Below are 21444 nucleotides of genomic sequence, written 5' to 3'. Positions count from 1 at the left end.
ACCATCAATAACAACACACACTCACTGGTTCAATAATGATTGCAAGTTACCAACGGAACGGAAGAATGCGGCATAGTGCTGCTGATGAGGAAAACGTACAATGACGTAAAATTATAATAGGTATCAGCGTTGGCAGCGAAAACGTCACCTATGACGAGAAGAAAAAGCGCCCGCGAGAGGAAGCAGCCCTAGCGGATTCTGAAAGCCGGCTTCCCGAATCGATGAAAGCAAGCTAGAGCACACACTACCCCACAAATCTAGGCTGACGTCTGTCGCTCATGCTCTCTAGTGGTTTGATATGTTATAAGGTTATGATAGCTATCATCTTTACGATTGCAGGAAGCACGCAAATCACCGCCGGTTTGCAAGACGGGTGTCGTTTTTCGTAGCATTCATTCCCTTCTTAAACTCTTCGGAGGAAATCTATTGTTTCAAGTTTTACAAACGAATGGAAGTAGCACTTATGCAGAAACGATAGATGCTCTGCAGCCATCAACTAAGGGCCTTTATATGTAGCTTTGACCTTCCATATCGTCTACAAGAGCTAAAACTTCACCGGATTGAAAATCATGGCAAAATTCTGCTTGCAAGGCCATCCAGAGGCTTACAACCATCCACAAGCCCTTTCCTAATGCGGTATACGCTATCCAAATTATTGTTATTTGTACAAATTCTGCTTCCCTGCGTCTCACTTCTCATACTTCTTCACACGCAGGCAGAAAATTTTTCCACTGCTAGAAGCCGTATCGCGAGGACATTTGCGACCAGATGCAAATGAGTGCAAGCAGATGATGGTGTCTATCAAAGCCAATGTTAGTACCCCTATCATCAAGCACATTCAGAAGGCAACTCTTAAATCTACCGCTGATAGGGATATGGTTGTTTAATCAGATGTCCACTGTCGATCAGTTGAAAACCAGCTGTTTTCGTAGTAGCCCCTGTGCCCTGTTGCATTACTAATGACGTTACAGTCAGCAAGACCATCCCCTTTCCATTGCATGCCCGAGTAAAGTGTTGTCTGAGCCCACAATATTACGGTTGGGAATCCTCTCCTGCACTGCGTGTACGAAGTTACTCAAGGAAAGCGTCTTCCTCAACTATTAGTTTAAGGAACCCCCTCCCGTTCGCACCCTCTACCGGTTGAGATCTGCCTTCTTCGCAACAGGAAGAACGTGAACAGAATGTGTAACAGGATTCCATCTACCAGCGCACCTCATCATATTCCCCAAGAAACAAGTTCGCAAACAAAAGCTTGGTGACTATTCACTTTAGTATGATACATTTCAGTCAGTCACAAAGAGACAAATTTATCTTGTTGATTTCGGATTTTTCGGTTAGGTAGTTTCAGAGAATGGGTTCGTGAAAGAACTAATCAGTTTCCAGCCCCTGCCCCTGCTCGGTCATTTACACCGTCAACATATACAGACAGGTTTATCATATGTGCCCTCCGGGGCATGGAAGTCCTGCAGATTTTTGTTATCAAGATCATTACTAAATTTACAATAGTGTCAGCGGTGGCGGCACCACCCCCGAAGTGTTCTTCAGGGCGATTCTACCTGTTCCAAGAATTTCTACGAACCTCCCGATATTTAGGGAGAGTTCTGATAGCCACTTGCCGAGAAATCTTCTAGATCTCGCCACCGATTTATTAACGACGGAAAGGTCACTGCGGGTTACTTAATTCATGGTGTGGACGCCGAAACGTTGTAATAAATCCGGTATTTAAGACTACGAATCTCATTCTCTTTGTAGTCGCCATTTCAAGCAACTGTTTTCCTGTGGAGTCTGGGTGATACATGCCCTATGGAAGTCCCCTGACATTGAAGTTTCCCTCAACTAGTATCCACCCTTCCACGCTCAAATAAGCTCTTCGCGGGTAACAAGCCTTTATCAAAAGTCCGGCATTGTCCCATTCGGTATTAAATGATGACGTTATCCAGAAACACTGAATCCAGACAAAACCAGTCCTCCTGCCTTGGATTAGAATTCGTGTGCCGTCAAGACCCCAAATTTCATCGGATCTGATAAATCGGAATGTAATAAAACTGAATCCTTGTTCCCGTACTGTTGGCTTCCTCTTCTTTTCGTCGCAATTCTTCGCATTGTGATCTGCCTGACTACATCGATGGCATGCTATCCCCTTTCAAGTCCCCAACAGGTTGTAAACTTGTGCCCTTAGTACATACCTCTGTATCACTTGACGGCGGCTGACCGTATTCGAACCTTACTTAGTGCGTAATCAGTTTTTACTTCTCAGTTCCACCACAGCGAATTTTTGGTCTGAAGGTTTCGCAGATAGGTATCACTATCCGGACATTGGTCATCTCAGGGCATTCCCACTTTATAACTTCTTTTACTTCGCTTTTTTCTGCAAGACGATAAAAATCTCATATTTTCTGAGTATGTAGACTCTAAGTTGAAAGCTAGTGCCTTTTCTACCAGTAGCCTCTGACAGACCGCAGAACGTAGCTGTGTTTGTTATCTTCGAACTTGGTCCAAAGACAGCTCCGCCACCCTACGTTTTCCGAATGAAAGACAGTTCTGCTGCACTGTCTTCGGGCTTGATCTCATAGCGGATCTCGCTGAGGACTTCCGTAATGGACAGAGCGAGCGGTCTAGTCATATTTTGTTCCTTTACCTTTGTTTTTGGTGCTCGACCATTCGTATCCACCTTGAGTTTAGGTATACGGCTTTCTTCAGCGCAGGGGTTCGTTTTCTCTTGTTCTTTTCTGTGGTCTTTTCTGAACCCCGGTTACTACCTGGCTGCCTTTAGATCCTTTAGATATGTTTTCCTCTTTTGGTTATAATCCAGTTGGCATTGCATCGGACTATCTCTGTTTGGGATTTGCGGTGTTCTTTGCGGGAAGAGTAGTTACTTCAGCATCAGCATCTTTTGTTGATGTGTATATACACCTGAACAAGGAAATGCAGTCCAGAAGTTCCTCCAACGCCATCTCGGGCGAGCGGAATGCTGACCACATTGTCTGACTACAGTGTAGTGTAGTGTACCGTTACGGTCTTGAATTGAAGTGTTCTAACACACTTCAAGGCCCTGGTCCAATATAGATTGTTGCACCAACGATTATTATAATGTGTTTTTGGAGGGAAGTTGTGGTCTCCGGGCGCTTCACAAATGTTGTGCATTTATTGTTAAGCCTTCTCTCTTCGGCTATCCAAAGCCATCTACTCAGTTTCAGTGATTTCCTCTGCCACAACCAATAAATGGCACGAGGGTTATGGTTCCGGAAACAACAACCGCATAACCTTGCGAGCCTACTTCCCTATTTTACGTCATCCTGTCTCGTCGGGTAATTCAGTTCGTGTTGCCTCGTTCACTAAGTCAGGTGATGAGCGGCGACTCATTTTCGTGCTGCGCAAACGCTAACTCCTTTTCCTACAATCATCTCAGTTTCATTACTTCTATTCTTCATGGAAATGGCACTAGCACATCGTGTGCAATGCAACCGTCTGCAATAGTCACGAACGGGTGTACCCTCGGAAACGAAGCGCCTACCCCAAGTGTTTGAAACCCTTTCTGTGCTTAGCTGGAACTCAGGGACGAATCAGCACTGCCTCGGGGCGAAGCGGTTTGTTAGTATCGGTTCAATCGTGAAGGTGCTGCTTCCTGATACATGCCGCAACTACCAGCTTGGAAAAGCGAGGCTCACATCACCCCATTGACATCAATAGAGAGTCATCGACGAGTCGGAGGACTAGCAGTGTGTTCCGACGTGTAGCGGTGCGCTCTTGACCGAGAAGCTTTCTCAAGGCTGCTACTTTAGACACATGTATAATGAAAGTAATCTTTTTTAGATACGGCATTCGACTAAAGCCCAGTCAGAAGGACGTTAGTCTAAGCTGTTAAAATGCACCGCGCTAGAAAATATTCTGACTGTTCAAATGAAATTAATGATTATACAAACCAAAATCGACGGTTTCTCTCAAAGTTGTCGATATCTGGTACGGTATAAATCCTTACTTCAAGACTAGATTCTTCATATAGGTGGATGTAGTAAAATATTCTTCGTGTCTTGATATCATAATCTTGAGTGTTTCGAAAATCTTGAAAAGGACAATCAGACTGAAGAGGATACAAGAATTCTACCCCGCAAGTTTAATCAAGAAAGTTCTGTCAATCTTCCTGCATCAAGAATCAATTCTTTTCCAAATTAGTTGAAGTTTGTCTCCTTTCAACGATTCTATTATAATAAACTAAAAATTAGCAGCCGGTGTCATTCAAGATGACTTTGTCATTTAGGGTCTTCATTCATAATTCCTCAGTTTTAACTAAACTCGCCTAACTGTCAGGATTTCCTTAAATCTAATGAGCAAGTATGGTCACGGATACTTTAAAATTTAGTAGTTCAGAATATTCTTGTCATTCCCGGCAATAAAGTAGATTTTGAAAAAAAAAGTATTTTCTAATTTGCAACTAACAAATGCTTTCATTTCTTTTAACAGCAGAACTTTTCTCAAACGTCCTTTTCTCATTGACCTGAATTAGTGAAAAATAATCGTGTCAGTGAACTTTGAATATCTTTAAAACTTTCTTGTAATTTACGATTTTTAACTTTAAGTGCATCCGAAATGTTAACTTTGGAAGACACTCCTCCAACTAAGTGAAGTTGAGTAAATTAAATGTTTCCATGAATGCAAATATTTGAGATGTAGTTGGTGAAAATAAGTTATAATTGAAGAGGAGGCGAATAATTTTATCACAGTTTGAAAAGGTTATGTGGAAAGCAAAGTTTACTATCTGCTTGTCTGTCTACAAGTCGGTCTGTCAGGGCCACTTTATTCGGGGAGTTGTGTTACAATTACTGACAGAACATTTAATTGAAATGTAGGAACCAGGACACGCAGTAAATGGTATTGGTTTATGTTGAGTTCAGCCGCATAAGGTACCAAATAAGAAGTTTAATACTAGTAGTACTTTTTGAAACAGTGGGGGGGGGGGGGAAGTAAGAAGGGTAAATATATTTGAGAGAACCATGAAAAACACCATCATGATACCTATACATAGCATATAGACCTTGAACTCTCCACTATTCCGATATCTGCTAAGAAGTCTGCCTTAACTTCATTCTAGAAATACTTGTAGAAGTGTAGGTTTAGGTAGGTGTAGGTACTCCCCAGGTTACCCCACTCTTATTAACTAAGTGGTAGTTGTTCAAAATTGCCTCTTTCTTGTAAATTCGTTGGGTTTTGAACCATCATGGAATATCAATATTACATCAAACTTGATATAACTACTTACAAATAGAACTGTCGTGTTTTTAGATAAAAAACATGCATTCCTAAAGCGCTGGACTTTCGGTTTCATCGTCATCAATACCACAACAACCGGTATCCGATCTAGGCCTGCCTTAGTAAGGAACTCCAGATATCCCCACCAAATCGATTTCTCTAAAGGCCATCTGTGGCCTGAGGCAAGGTCTGCGGTCTACGGTACGTAGGTGTTGCCCTTATAGACTTGATCATTCTCACCCGTACGAATTTTGTGACCTCACAGACTTCCACGGCCGTGATATCGCTGATAAATTTAGGCTACTGATTCGATTACCCTCCTGTAAAGATCCAAGAATTAATCGCTTGAATGTGACTAAGGGCCCTTCTTGTTGAGGACTTAAGTCGCAATGCATGAACACTGGCCAAATCGTTGTCTTATACAATAAAACCTTTGGAACTATGATAAGTCGTTTCGAGCGGAACAATTTTTGTGAAGTAAACTGGGGTCGGTTAGCTGCCAACAACCGTTTGCAGATTTCGTTGTTCCTAATTGACCAGTGCCTAAAGGGGATAAATTGTACCAACTGGTCCTTCAGGTTGGGGGTTGGCTAGGGCTGGCAGCCCTACACGGAAAACAACATGTTACGAAGCCACAACAGGAGCCTCGGACTGAACGGACTACACAACGACGAACCCGGCAGCGACAACGGAATAACGATTTGCGTATTTTCTCATGGAATGTGCGCTGCCTGTACAGAGATGAAGCTGATGAGCAACTAGCCGATACCCAGTCCCAATATAGGGCTGATGTAACAGCGCTACAGGAGATGCGTTGCACAGGGACCGGTTTCCTGGACAAGAGCCCCTACACCATATATTATAGTGGCCATTCAGTATACCATGTGCTCGGAGTAGATTTCTTAGTCGCCCAAAAGATTAAACCTGCTGTCATCGGCTTTGAAAATACATGCGAACCGCTATGCGCTCTGCGTTTACGAGGCAAATTTAGAAATATAAGCCTCATAGAGGATCACTCTCCTGCAGAGGAGACTGCAGAGTCGGAGAAGGATACCTTCTACGAGGCAGTTGAGCGGACCCTCGAAGTCTGTCCCAAGTGATATCAAGATCATACTTGGAGATTTCAACAGCCAAGTAGGGTCGGAGCCCGTATTCAAGCGATACGCTGGCTCCCACAGCTTACACCAAAATAACGAACTGCGGATTATTCAGTTAGCAGTGTCACACGAAATGGTTGTTGGAACTACCTGGTTTGCGCGGAAAGCGGTTCACAAACATACATGGGCCTCTCCAGATGGGACCACTTTCAACCAAATTGACCACGTGTCGATCGAAGGCCGCCACCTCTCAACCTTGATGAATGTCAGAACATATATGGGGTCCAATACTGACTCGGATCACTATCTCGTTGATACGGCCACAAACATTCTTGGCCCCAGCCAAGGAGTCGGAACGGCTGGTTTGACGATGAATATAAGCTAGCAACGGAATGTAAGAATGCTGCGTACCGAGTAATGTTGCATTCTCAAAGAACGCAGGCGCGCGCAGGCACTTAGCACGAACTCCGTCGAGCGGAGTACCAACAAATCTGTCAACTAGAAAAGTACAGGGGGCAACCGCACCAGGCGCGCAAGTTTTACCAACAAGTCAGCAGAATGAAGCCTTATACATCTCGATGCTCATCCTGCCGAGACAAAGAGGGAAATCTGATTTCCGACAGAATGGACATATTGGAGCGATGGGTTGAGTACTTTGATGAGCTACTGAATAACCAGAACATCGGCGAGTTGGAGGTTCCGCCAACTGAAGACGACGGACAAATATTGCCACCACCAAGTTTAGGAGAAACAGTCCGTGCAATTCATCGCCTAAAAAACCATAAGTCGCCAGGACCCGATAGAATTACAGCCGAATTGGTTAAATATGGAGGCGACCAGTTACACCAAGTGGTTCATCAACTTGTGCTCAAGGTATAGGGCAGCGAATCAATACCTGACGATTGACAAAGACGGACTATCTGTCTCATACATAAGAAAGGGGATATCACACAGTGCAGCAATTATAGAGGTATCACGTTGCTGAGTACCTTCTATAAGATATTCTCCGCTATCTTGCTAGACCGGATAGCGCCATGCGCCCAGAACATCATTGGCTCATACCAAAGAGGCTTCACACCAGGCAAATCAGCAACAGATCATATTTTCTCTGTGCTTCAAGCGATGGAAAAACTGTTAGAATATGGACAACAGTTGCACCATCTATTCACCGACTTCAAAGCCTATAATAGCATAGCCAGGGTAAAACTGTACACGGCCATGAGAGAATTCGGTATCCCGACGAAATTGATAGGACTGACTAGGCTGCCCCTGACCAATGTACGAGGCCAGATAAAAGCTGCAGGATCTCTCTCAAGACCATTCGACATCAACAACGGTCTGCGACAAGGGGATGCCCTATCATGCGTCCTCTTTAACCTGGCCCTCGAGAAAGTGATCCGTGATGCTGAGGTAAATGCGAGGGGTACGATCCTCTTTAAGTCCACCCAATTACTGGCCTATGCTGACGATATCGGCATCATGGGAAGAACCACCCGAGATGTACAAACTGCCTTCATCCAGATTGAGCAGGCGGCACGAGATCTTGGACTGCACATCAACACAAAATATATGGTGGCAACGTCAGCACCGAAGACGAATCAACCAACAACATCAAACCGCACATTTCAAATGGGAAGAATAAAGATAGAAGAATACAACTTTGAGACCGTTGATAATTTCTCCTATCTAGAGTAGAAAATCACAACCGATAACAGCTACGATGATGAAATCCGCGCACGGCTGTTGTCAGCCAGCAGCGCCTATTTCATTTTACAAAAACTGGTCCGCTCGAAACGTCTCACCGTAGGGTCAAAGCTCTTACTGCACAAGACAATGATCTTGTCAGTCCTCATATATTCCTCGGGGACTTGGTTTCTTAGCAAGAAGAATTGCGAACTCTTGGCCGCGTTCGAGAGAAGAATGACATGAGGATGGACGACTTCATAGTCTACGTAACGACGAAATTTATGAGCGATACCATGAGCATCAGGTTGTGGATAAAATCCGGCTCAATATGTTACGGTGGGTGGGTCACTTAATCCGTATGGATGAGGATGATCCCGCCCAGAAAGTCTATATCTATGGTAGAAAAAGAAGATAAGTCAGACCCTGCCTAGGATGGAGCGATGGCGTAGGCCAGGACTCCAGACAGCTTTTAGGGATATGGAATTGGTGGACCTCGGCGCAAAACCGGGATGTTTGGAGTTCCTTATTAACGCAGGCCTGGACCGTATATCGGTTGTTGCGCCGTTGATGATGATTTGATGTTGTAGTTTTTCTGGGCTTCAGTGCTGACGTTGCCACAATCTATTTCGTCTTATTTTCATTAATGTGCAGCCCAAGGTTTTCCATCATCGTCGCCTGCTTGATCAGGATTGTTTGGAACCTTAACAATTATCCCTTCTTCCACTCTCTGTAATAGATCTCGGATTCCCAGGATTTCCGTACTTGTGGAACTAACAAATCTTCAGTAACTGCAGGTACATTGTCTTTACTACATTTGAGTGCATTGAAGGCGGATATGATGGCGCTTCTGCTTGGAAGAAGAGTCCGAACATGCATGTTACAGTGACTAGCCATATCATCCACAAGAGAATGAACTTGGTCGGATGTGATACGACTATGAACCGTGGAGAAGTGTTCTTTCCACCTCTTCAACGCTCATGGATGAAGATGCACAGGACCATCGAAAGATTGGCGATTACATGCGACTTCTTTCGTGATGCGGAATACGCTTCTAAAATAATTGCCGTCTGTCGCGTCTTCCCCTTCCTTGACCAGCACAATAACAAATTGCCTTTTGTCATGGCGCATATGGCGCGTCATGCCGGTCATTACTCGCAGCCAAATCTTATGATTCAAGTGGTCGTAGCGGAAGGTCGCGGTTCAAATCTCACTGGTGGCAGTGGGATTTGTATCGTGATTTGAGGCCGGATGCCAGTCGACTCAGCTGTGAATGAGTACCTGAGTCAAATCAGGGTAATAATCTCGGGCGAGCGCAATGCTGATCACATTGCCTCCTACAGTATGCTGTAGTGTACCGTTGTGGTCTTGAATGAAGCGCTCTAACACACCTCAAGGCCCTAATCCAATATGGATTGTTGCGCCAACGATTATTATTAATCGAGCTCCATTATGGGTACCATCCATGCTTTCGCCCTGGCACGTATGTTACTCTTTTGACCACAAAGTAAAATTTATTGGACAACTTAGGATTTGATAGGAAGTGTTTTGTTTGGAAAATCTACATACTTCGATTCACATATTTGGTTAAATTTATATCCTGCAGGATGTCAAAAAAATCCTGATCATTTCTCTAAACGGGTATAGCCTAGAGTTTAGTGTTTTCCTGTCTTTTGGTAGCGATTAATCAACTGAAAAATAAAGATAAATTATTTTCTTTTTGATATTTTCTTATTATCATTAAATTCATCTTCCTGTCTGTCTAATCTATTTTTATTAGAATCGATTCGATGTCTGTCTATCGGGATGTCTGTCTGTCTCTCTGTCACATCTGATTTATTCGGAAATGGCTAGACTGATTGTCACGAAAATTGGTGAGAGGTGTATGGTCTGTTGTTCTCTTTACATAGATCAAGTGGCGCCCTTTTGTGTTTAAGTTTAAAGGGGGCTCCCCAACAGTGCAAAATTTTTTTCACAAAATGTGGTCATGTGAACTATCAAATGAAAGGGCTCAATTAGTACTTTGCGAAACTGGCCCCAATTTGATATCGGGCGAAACGCAGGGGAGTGCGGGTTTGAACGAAATCCAACTACTATTAACAAAGTTATAAAAGGTGAAACTTTTACATTTTGTGTGAATTTCGTGGATCCTAAAATGGCCTTTGGCCTACTATAACTTTGTTAGTAATACTGCAATTTCCACCAAACTTGGTAAGATCATGCTCTACATTATAGCCTACATCACTGCATTTCGTTGTGCTAGGATTCTAAGTTTGTTTCTTTTAAATCTGAAGTGATTCAAGTGTACGTGCTACTTATACAAAAATGAATGATCGGGATGCAACTATCAATCAAATTTTGACAAATCCTCTCCCCTCTTCGCTACTGCTCTCTTTAGATATCTTCTTTGTATGTTGCAGGGTAGTGGTTGGGAAGAAGAACATCGGAATTTTCGTCCACGCATTTGTTGAAATAGTTCCATTCAAATAACTAAATTCTTTTTCTGGATATACGATAGGATAAATTGTAATTTTCCACTTTATCTTTTTATTTACAGGCTAACCCACTGCATGTGAAACATCATCGTGCGCTAGTGGATCCGCGTAATGACTATCAAACTTCAATTTCAGGAATACAGTTCGTTGTGCTTCCGCAACATTTTTCTAGGGGAAAACTAAAGGTAACTTGTATTGCATAATACAGACTCTAGAATATTAAGCCAAATTTCGCCGTGTACTACATACTGATTCAAAAATGAACAAAAAACATCCAAGAAAGGAAGAAAATACATTCAAGAAAGAAACCCCACCATTCGTATTTACTAAATCGCTAACATGGAGGTATCACTGCTTTTACCAGTTGCGAAAGACTGCGGAGATCACCATCAAACTTTCAGACCAATGCCAGGGTATATCTTTTATTTAACTTTTCCTCATAATTCCTGTTTCTTCACCAGACACATTTCAACAATTAATGTGAAAGGAGCGACCGTTTTCACCCTTCAAATGCGGGAAATTAGTCGGCCGGAGCGGCTTAGATATGCTTAGATACGCCAGTATTGTTAGCCGCAGTCGCCCACAGGGCACAAACAAAGCCATGCAGCGGCATCTCGAAACCCGAAGCTACGCTGGCACTTGATGAAGTAACAGCTTGGGGAAGCAGATTAAATGGTGATTTTGAGACTGCATGTTGAAGAACAGAAGAAAAACAAACCTGTTCTGCTTTCTCAGTGAAACTTTTGATATATTGTTTCATGCATTTGAGGATTACTTTGCTCCAATTATCGCGCACGGAGCTGATATTTTCCTTCGAGATTAGGTTTTTTCCTGTACCTAGCAAATATTTGAATTCTCATTTTCGTCCTCACTAGCTTATCCAGAGCTCGATCAAAGAAATAACAACTGTGACAGATCGTGAAGCGTGGAGCGACATCCGGATCACGGCCATCGTCGGCAGAAGCATGCTTCTTAAATATTACAATTAATTGCCGCCTTCGAAGTTCTGCCCATTAATGCAAATAGGAAGACTATGATGATCTGTCAGTCTGAGAACTTATATTTTGCTGGTGTTTATCTTCAATTAAAATCTACATGTTTCTCTTTCCAAATCCAGAACCATTTGGCCCAGGTCCATAATCAGCGGCGAGAACAAACAGATCTCATCGGCGTAGTCGATGAGTTTGAGGAAGAATGACATAGCACATTGAACCCCTTCAGCCCCGTATCGGATTTAACTGTGAACCTCAAAATCTTCTGGGCTTTTACCACAGTACAACACCTGACGTTTTGCGCCATCATCTGTCGCTCTGATAGTAGCTATTAATTCCTCCGGAATGCCCCTCCCGTGTAGAGTATGGCAAATATACTCCCCGTTTAAGTTATTGGTATCTTTCTCGAAATCGATGAAGGTAAAATCAAAATACCACGCACTGTTCCCGAGTGATCCGCAGGGTGCTAAAATGGCCACTGTAGAAGGATTCGGGGCGGAAACCTGTTAACCAAATTTTCGAGATATACTTTAACGCTTTCCTGGATTATTTGCGCTATTATCTTTGCAACGGCAGGGAGCCCGCCAATACGCCTCCAATTGTCAGACTCAAAACCGGTGCTTTCTTTCGAATCCCAACCATCATTTTCTTCTTTCACTCTCTGAGAAAGATCTTCCCTTATGAGTAAAAGTGACAGACCTGCAGGGCCAGCGATGAATGGCTCTGCGAGGAAACCGTCAAGTCCAACGACTTTACCCCGTTTGAGTTCATTGATAGTCGAAATGGTTTCTCTTCTGCTTGGTGGAACAATCTACATCCCCATGTCACGCTGATCAGCATTTCATCGACAATACGGTTAAATACTGTCGTGAAGTCTTCTTTCCACCTCTTCAGTTGCTCGTCCTCATGGATGAAAAGTAAACAGTTAACATCCTCCTCAGGACCATCAAAAGACTTTTGATCGCAGGCCGATACTGATCAATATTCGCAGGTGGGTTACACAGTATATTTGCAGTTTGAAAAGCGAGAAAGCTCCCATCAAATAATGACCCCTTTCCAGCCCGATGTCAGCACCACTCTTGACACGAACCTCCTGGAGACAACTCCTAAATCCACCGCCAATAGCAAAGTTGTTAATCTGTTCGTACTCTACAACTGTGATGTTCTTTAACTTGGACCGGAACCTTCTAGTGAGAAGTCTTGTGGTTACCGTCAGAAACAATCCGAAACCGGATTTGCGTCTGCTACTGCTGCCGGCTTTGCAGAGTACAAAAACGCATTGCCATTGGTGTGGCTTAGGTCCAGAATGTCCAGCTTATATCATTGGAGTTATCGCTTGACCTGGGGAGAGCGAGCATTCTGAGGACCCTAGCTACAGTTGTTGAGGAACCCAATCAGAACCCAATCATAGTCCGTTTCCGATAGCTAAAGGTAGTCGACATGAGATCATTCTCTGTACGAGACGTTATTGACGTTTCAGCAGCAGTAAAAGCTCCAAAATTTGCAGAGTAATAGCCCACGAATGTCGATCCCTTTTAGTCAGCTCTTACGACAAGTAGAAAAGACTTGTATTCCTAAGCCCCAACTCACAGGGCCCCATCAACCAAAATTGGCAACCGAAGTAACTTCTGGCTTCACAATACAATTATTCTGAAACCCTTATAGTTATCGGCAATTTTCAATGGTTTCTTTTTTGTTAAGAAAGTGAACTGTATTTACAACCAAAGTGCCGGATTCCTGGCTGATTACCAGCCTAATAATAAATTTTCTTTTATCATAGTATGGTCACCCTACACTTCCGGCCCTTTGTTACAATATCAGAGTTCTACCCTGTCGCATTCGTCTTCACTCGCCGCGAACATCAGTGTTCTGATATTTTTACATTCGCTAATCGGCTTTCAAATTCCCACAGTCACCTGGATATTGAGGCTTGACTGACATCTTGAGTTTTGCCAAAGATAAAAGTACTTTCGATGGCGGCCTAGTGCACATCAATATTCCCTAGCGAATTATTCAAGATAGTGTGTGTCCTTGACAAACATGTTTTACTCCTGTTTCGCTTCTAAATGGAGCATATGGCATCTGCGAAGCCTCTTCATCGACACCTCTCTCTCTCTATGTATTTTACTGGTCCATACATTTGGTGCAACCCTTTTAAAAAAATAATAGAAACTACGTTCCAAATATTCTCTAAAGCTGACATTGCCTAAATTTTTGCTGCTCCTGTTGTTCTTGAACTTGAGCCTTGAAAGAAGGTACCTAACTAGGGGGAATTGTTAATTCTCAGATCTGGAGCCCAATCCGAAAACGGTCGCTATCATAGGTTCCGCTTTGTGTTCAGGAGCGGAAACGGAAAACCAACTTATGGTTTGCCTCGTCTTTCTTGGTGGTTTCCTGCGTTACATAGTGGGGACCGGTTAGATTAGCGCTCTTTTCCTAGCAATCAATCAAGATGATTTCCTTTCTATCAGAGAAAGGGTGCTATGACCTTAACCTTCTCCGGAAAACTCGAAACCTGAAATTCTTCAGTATTGGTGATTATGATCGATGTGGCAGCGACTATCGCGTGGTCTTTAGATTAAACTAATGGACGCAAGTCTTATTTATGGTCACGAATCAAGTAGGTTTTGGTCAGCGTAAAACATCTCAAACTTGGCCTTTGAAATGTCAAAGCGTTTTCGTTCATTGTTTCACTTTCTCTGCGTCCAACGTTCGGATGCCTTTTTCATGTAAAATTCATTGATAATCATTTTTTTTGACGACGCGATTGCGCGTTAACCTCTTGCTCTCTTTGCACCAAGTTCGAATACTGGCCTTGTAGCTCTCTCGTTGGTTTAGGTTTATCACTTGTATATAGCATTGAATGTTATGATAGCTGAAATCCAGTCCTACTGTCAATAAAATGAGGAAATACCTAAATAACGATAAGAAGGAGGAGAGTGCGTGGATGCTCTATACTGTCCAAAGGGGTGAAAAGGAAGTAAACACCGATTCCTGGAAGCTCAGCTAAATGTCTGATGGTCACTCTTCGCTCAGCAATGTGTTTGATGAGAGAGTTCCGCGAGGTTCACCTTTTGTGGATGTTCTAACCAATTTTAATTTCTTTTATAACTTTGGTACAAGGAGGATCATAATCCCTTCAAATTTCTACCAAGCCCGCAGTTATTTGATAACATATATTATTTCAGTTTTAGGCATTTTGAAGGTGAACAGGTCGTAGAAATTACGACTTAGTTAACTAACTACTGGCTCAAAAACCCCTTCTATTTATCCCCCTTTTTTGCTTTAAAAGTACTGCAACATTCCACTCTGCTTCACACGCTACAATTATAGTGTCCTTCAACACTTGGAACCCTTCCGCCATCAGTAGATGGCAATAGCGTTCCCATCGGAAAAAGAAGCAGAAGGTGTGGCAGGAAATCATCCACCACATCCTGGATCTTTCGATTATGTGCAGGTAAGTCAGATAATTGTTTACTTCACTCGGTCTTCCATTGATACAATTCTCTTTCCCTGTTGCCATACGATGAAAGTGCGGGCTCTCTATTTACCAGCGAGGTCTTGCTTATTCTTCTCTCCTTCTCTCTACAGCATGGAAACTGCTATCACAATTACCGCTGACTAAGATAGGGTACGGTAGGTGGATTTAACTTGCAAAGTTCAGCAAACGACCTTTCCGACATTGACCATCGCCGTTCAAATCGCAAATATTATAGCTACGGTCTTGTCAACGGTGTTCTGAATCAAGTCGGAGAACCGTATTTTCGAGTCTATTATAATGTGAATGTATTTTACCACCTATTTAGACATGACCAAAATTTCAACCACTTGATTAGGGAGGACTGCGGGCACCTCTCCTTGGTCAGGACGAGTATTTCGGTTTTCTCCAAAGGTATGGAAAATCCATATTCAGTCATCCAATCTACTGACTTAGTATATCGCGGTTCCCATCTTGCTCCTTGTACGCGGTGCCATTCGCCGAAGTCTATGATAGTTCCTTTGTAGACATGCAATTTAAGCCGCCCCCAGTAAATAAGCGCCTTTTCCTCACGAAGTCTCCTTCTCAGCGTTGATCCATTGTAGGCTACGACGATAAAGCTCATTTTTGGATTCACTACCGATTTAGTGGGAGTTTTCCTGTCAGCGTCCGGAAATTGTGACTCGTTTACACCTCTTAAGAGAGCTCCGGGAAATTTGTCAAGTCGATTTTCCCGATGTTCCACTTGGTAAGTATTTTCCAGACATGAAAATATTAGAAGGAGCATATGATCGCTTCGGAGGAAACATGTACTGATATCAGTGGCCGCAAAATCTTGCAGGACCCTCCATCGTTGCACAGCTAAAACTAAGCACTCCGTACCAAAGGTCACATCGAGCATAGTGTCCCCGCAACCAGAGTGTTCATATGTCGGCGTACTACAGATATTTAGATCAACAAGTCCCTTTCTCACGGCCATCTCCAAAATTTGTTTGCCCCGAAAACCTCTGGCATTAAAGTCTCCTCCCACTATAACCAACATACTGCCATGATAAACTCCTTTCCCAGTACTGCTTTCAGGTGAGCAGCAAGTCAGTTCTTCTTTCTTGCATCATCTGCCCCATCAGATCATAAAAAGCTGCCCTTCTACACATGTTCGCCTGCAAGATGCGGATCGCGGTGCTTGGCTTTGAACTTTCTATGACTCTTCACATGAGCCAAGTCTTCTTTCTGTCGACGGCGACTGGTGCTAAAGCTGGCAGTGAGGAAGTGGCTGTGGAGAACATCTTTGTGGTGGCACCGGGATGCAGTAGGCGAATGTTCCATGGGCTAATTAGGGCGACCAGACCCGAGTCTGCACGAGGACTCATCTAAAGTTGCTTCGGGCGCGAAACTTTACCAGAGGCATAATAGTACCATGGGAACCGGGATAGCCCCTGAAGTCACATGTTTCAGAAGAAATCTTAGAGGTGGTGGATTCAGCTCGGATTTTTGTGGTTGGTCTCCTTGTGGGAGCTTCATAGGGTACTCCAAAGTTCAGTGGAGATTTAGGTAGGCCTTGCATCCAGCAGTATGAATAAACTGAGCCGCGCATTCAGTATAGACTGGTACCACTGTCTCGGCGGCGCTCTGATTGCGGGTCACAAAATCAATGCTTGTCTCAAGAAGACCGTGGGATTAAGTCCACCGATCAGGTACTCACATAAAACCCATAGAGACATAACTGCAAACGACGACCCTTACGAAGAACACAGCATTCTTCCGACTTGAACCCGGCTTTGTGACAGTTGCTTCTATCCTGCCCTTTGCGAACCTCCGCTATCTACTCGTAGACCCAGCACTGCTGTTCATCTTACTCCGCAGATGACCCACCCGGTCTTTATTTTCCCGCAATGAAGAAATTGGCTCTCTGTATTCGCAGGGGCGGTGACAATGGCAAATTTTTGTCATATGGACCCTAGCATACTAAGTGGCTCATATTTGGACAATCGTTGTTTACCGCTTCCCCCGCCTCTTTTTCTTTGGGGCTGATATTTTTGTCGCAGTGGACCATGTGTTCGCGACAGTAGAGTCACTGCCATCCATAATCAATCATTATCCATAATCGTTGCTGCATTTTCGCCGTTTTTCGACGCTGCGTTTGGTTACCTCCTTGCGGAATTCTTCTTAATACGTCATTAGCAGGAGATTTTTTGTTCCTCATCCCCTTTTAGTAGTTATAAATGTAGATCTCCTTTAGCAAGCCAAGGACACCGCATTCTGCGTAAATGGAGACTGCACTAGCGATATGTTTTTCGGCTGAAATAAGCGCAAACCGGATATTGCTACCAGGATTGCTTGGTGTGGATGGTTTATCTAATGCTTTTAAATTGCAACATACAAACAAGTCGGAATACCGGAAGCTCGCGCTTCGGGTATAAAGGTTTTGTGTTCATCTTATGTGAGAAACTTCATCGCACATTTTTCTGTCCGTATATAGCTACATATCCAACATAATCCTTCATATTTTTCCAAGCTACGAGACATACGTACATATTACAGCCATAGATATCACGCTCACCCTAAACAAACAAACTGTCTATTACCGAATACTGTACACATATATGCACGTATATAAATTGATCGTACCCATATTTCCGATTTACTGCTTATATCTATTTGAATTAGGCACTACCCGCAAAGTTCATTAGCACGCATATATTATATACCTACATGCACACATGTCTGGCTGACAGATAACTAAAAAACTAAAACAAAATAGTTCTCTCCGACCCAATTCATAAGAACTCATTTCGTTGTGGTATTGGCGAATTGATATGTGATGATGACGTCATGCAAGTTGTAGAGTGCACGAAATTCACAAAAAATTGTAAAGTTTCACCCCCTATAACTTTGTTAATAATTATTGGATTTTCTTCAAACTTGACCAAACTGTGCATTATGTTCTTCATTACACGCATGTATTTTGTACTTCTGGGATGAACATAAGGGGGGCTGCCGGGTAAATTTATAAAATGTGGAAATATATAATACTATTATTAACTTTATTTGTGGAGATATCGGAACCGGATATATTTTGAGGCCTAGATTTTGTAGAGATGCACCACTGTGATTTTTTTCAGATTTTTCGGTTGGATAGGTTCTGAGAACGAGACCTGTTACACTTTTTGTGGGTCATATTTTGAACCCTCACTCCCCTATGTATCATCTAATATCAAATATTGAACCAGATTCAAAAAGTACTAATTGAGACCTTTCATTTGATACCCTACATGGCTATATTCTGTAAAAAAAAAATTTGCACCCTCCATTCACATGTATGGGGAGCCCCCCCTTAAACTTAACACAAGATGGCGCCACTTACTACATGTAAAGGGATCACCAGATTACATACTCTCACCAATTTTCGTGACAATCGGTCTAGTCGTTTCCGAATAAATCGGGTGTGACAGACAGACAGACAGACAGACAGACAGACAGACAGACAGACAGACGGACAGACGGACAGACAGACACCGTCTCGATTCTAATAAGGTTTTGTTTCACACAAAACCTTAAAAAGCTTGAGACCTACTTGAGAGGACTTTTCCGGAACGAGGAAAACTTTTCTCATTCACTTTGCCAATTTGGCTGTTCAATTCGGTTGGTTTGACATTACCTCCAAGATAAAGGCGAAAACAAATCGGGGAGAAGTTCCCCGCTCCGTGACCCCTAGCTGCAAATGTTTCTCTAACAAGGCAAGTGTGGACTACCGCGTCTAGATTCATAAATTAATGACAAAAAGAGTGATGTTCGGTGTTAACATTCCCATAGGTACAATATAGTTGTTTACTCTAAACCATTCCCAAAATTCCGACAGAAAGATTTATATCAAAGTATGCATCCGCTATTTTGTTTTTCTCCCCAGCTCCGATGTATTGCTCACATACACGATATTTTTTGGCAATCGACTGAACGAAGCATCGAAGAAGAACGACCTCGAGTTCATAGCGTTGCAGCAAGCAGCAACAATATAAACAGTATACCAAATGGCCCATATGATCAGTTTTCTTTACAAGATGGCGATCTGCCCAACAAAAAGGATACATACATGACACACATGCAGGGTAAGTATTACGCTTCATTTACCTGGCATATTTCCTACACTCACTTATTGTCCTGCCAAGAAGAAGTCTATATATGACACAAGCTACGCAGGCATCATGTTGATCCTTCAGGAAGGCTCTTTTATGTAAATGTACATACTAAATGGCAAACATTGCATAGTAAATCATCCTCAGCTCCAGAAAACCGTGTGAGCATAAAACACTACAGCAGTCACAAATAAAAACAACCCTCTAGAATGCCGCCGCTACCCTATTGTGTTCCTATGAAAGAATAATCCACTTCATCCTGTGAAACGATACTTCCGGTAGAGTTTTGCAAAGTGTTCATTCATAGTAAAATTCGCAGACACTTCAGTACAAAACTCTGTTATTCATCCCTTGGAGAAACATAATCTTGCTTTCTATCCTACAACAATTCCCAATCTTTCGACGTCCTGACACAATTTTCTACTGTAACGTTGTCCTTTTTTGCAGTCCACTTATTTCGTTATTATTTTGTGTTCGTTTTCTCATTTCTCTCGTTCCAGGCGATATGTCCTCGTTAAATGCCGGAAGTGCATTTATATCATCATCTTTGATACTGACGTTGTTCATGCTGCAGCTCCAGCAAATGTTCATTTCACACCTAAGTAAGGTTTCCCAGATAAGTACTTCAACGGCAGCCACTTCACGGAACACTGAAGCCAACGGACAACACAGGACGAGAACAACAGCAACTAGAACAAAATCATCATCGGCTACAACAACAAGGAAGAGTAAATGTTGCAATAGTTGCAGGACTTCAGATACAACTCATGTCTTGGACTATTCTCGCAGGACGAATGATACAATTCCTGATAGTTATCATTCACTCCTTCTGAAGAAACAACAACATTGTTCCTACGTACGAATGGGAGCAAGTGGCGCTACGGCGCTCTGCATGGATTTGACTAATTCATGACTTTAAATAATTCATCAAAATTTTTCTAGGTGGTACCAAAAAAACAAAGACGAGGAAAATAAGAAATAAGGATTCCCCTCCTGCAGAGTGGCATAATGTGTAGTAGTTGAAAATGAAGAGTATTTTGTTTGTCTGCTGAGAAATGTTTGTTTATTGTTCCATTTTTTGTTGTTTGAAGAGAAGAAAGGATGAGAAGGCTCAGAGTTTGCACCTGCTGGCCAGTTTACTGGCGCTAACTCGAAATTCGGTCGCCTTTTGTTAAAGCGCTTCTTTGTTTTGGGGCTGGCATCTGATTGCCTGCAAATGCTCTTGCATGACCTGCAGCATGAATTGACATCAATATGTTTCGTTGTGTCTGAATTCGGTCCATCTGCAACTATGGCATCCTGAACACTTGAAAATCAGCTTAAGTATGAGAACCAACAGTTTCGAATGCCCCAACTTAGGCTCGTGAATGACGCCTAAGAATAGGAATTTTCAGATAGAGGTGTTCAGAAACAATCTTCACCTTTAAATTTCGCAAGATAAGAAATAATGCAGAATAAGATTTATCCCATGTTGGGCGCTCTTTCAAATATTTGAATAGCTTAACCCCAGAATTACCTATATGGGTATATTATACTCGGAAGGTCATGACATCCGCAAAGTTGCTAAAACCAGTGATTTTGAACGAAGTTAATTGTGGGAGCTGTACAGATCCTTTGCAAAAGATAGTTCAAGGAATTTACCACTTGCATACATGAAGAAAGCATTTTGTTAAACAGTTTCTACATACCGGTATGTATTTATTTACCTATAAAAGAACATTATACACTTTACATAAGGGTCAAATATGCTATTTCTAATAACAAAAATTCACTAACTCTCTCGATCGTCATCCGTCACGAGTTGCTCAGAATCTCATGTGGATTGATAAAAGAATTTCATGAACGCTCCTACTCCTAACTGACCGCCCCCCCCCCTCCCTCCTACTTTTAAATTTCGCCCTTTCGATACTCTTCACCGGCTATCCATCATCTCAACTGCTACGTATCAATCGGCAGCCTTCCCGAGAGATCAAACACTCCATCATCTGAGCCTGTTCTGAAAGAAAAACACACCATTAGGTCTATCCCTCTAAGTAACGCCATTCAACAAACTGGAGCTTCCTAGGTCATAATAGAGCTCACCATCCTGGCCATAAGTATCCTGTAAATGTATCGCGGCCTCCAACATTTGACATTATCCGTCCCAGGATCATACTAAGCATGGACGGCTCGTCGCAAGCATACTGTAACGTGTTGTTTAAAACTGAGCTTCACGTGTGACACCGCTTGCAAGTTTTAGATGATCTCCTTGGAAGGAGTATCAGTTCTGATGTAAATGTCATTTCCATAACCACGCGTTAGGCCGATTGATTCGTCATC

The 21444-nt window shown here is 42.7% G+C and overlaps 1 protein-coding gene across 2 annotated transcripts in view; it reads left to right on the top strand.

The window, feature by feature from the left end:
- LOC119653211 overlaps nucleotides 1-20367 on the top strand; it is a 317232-nt gene extending 296865 nt beyond the window's left edge. For both annotated transcript variants that reach the window (XM_038057781.1, XM_038057780.1), the window contains exons 5-7: nucleotides 10585-10707; nucleotides 18900-19098; nucleotides 19626-20367. In XM_038057781.1, the coding sequence (XP_037913709.1) occupies nucleotides 10585-10707; nucleotides 18900-19098; nucleotides 19626-20038 (735 nt within the window). In that variant the 3' untranslated portion in view covers nucleotides 20039-20367. The remainder of the gene's footprint in view (nucleotides 1-10584; nucleotides 10708-18899; nucleotides 19099-19625) is intronic.
- The last annotated feature ends 1077 nt before the right edge of the window (nucleotides 20368-21444 follow it).

Source organism: Hermetia illucens, chromosome 3 (genome assembly GCF_905115235.1).
Source record: "Hermetia illucens chromosome 3, iHerIll2.2.curated.20191125, whole genome shotgun sequence".
Classification (NCBI taxonomy): Eukaryota; Metazoa; Arthropoda; class Insecta; order Diptera; family Stratiomyidae; genus Hermetia; species Hermetia illucens.
This window is presented reverse-complemented; position numbering and strand designations above follow the sequence as displayed.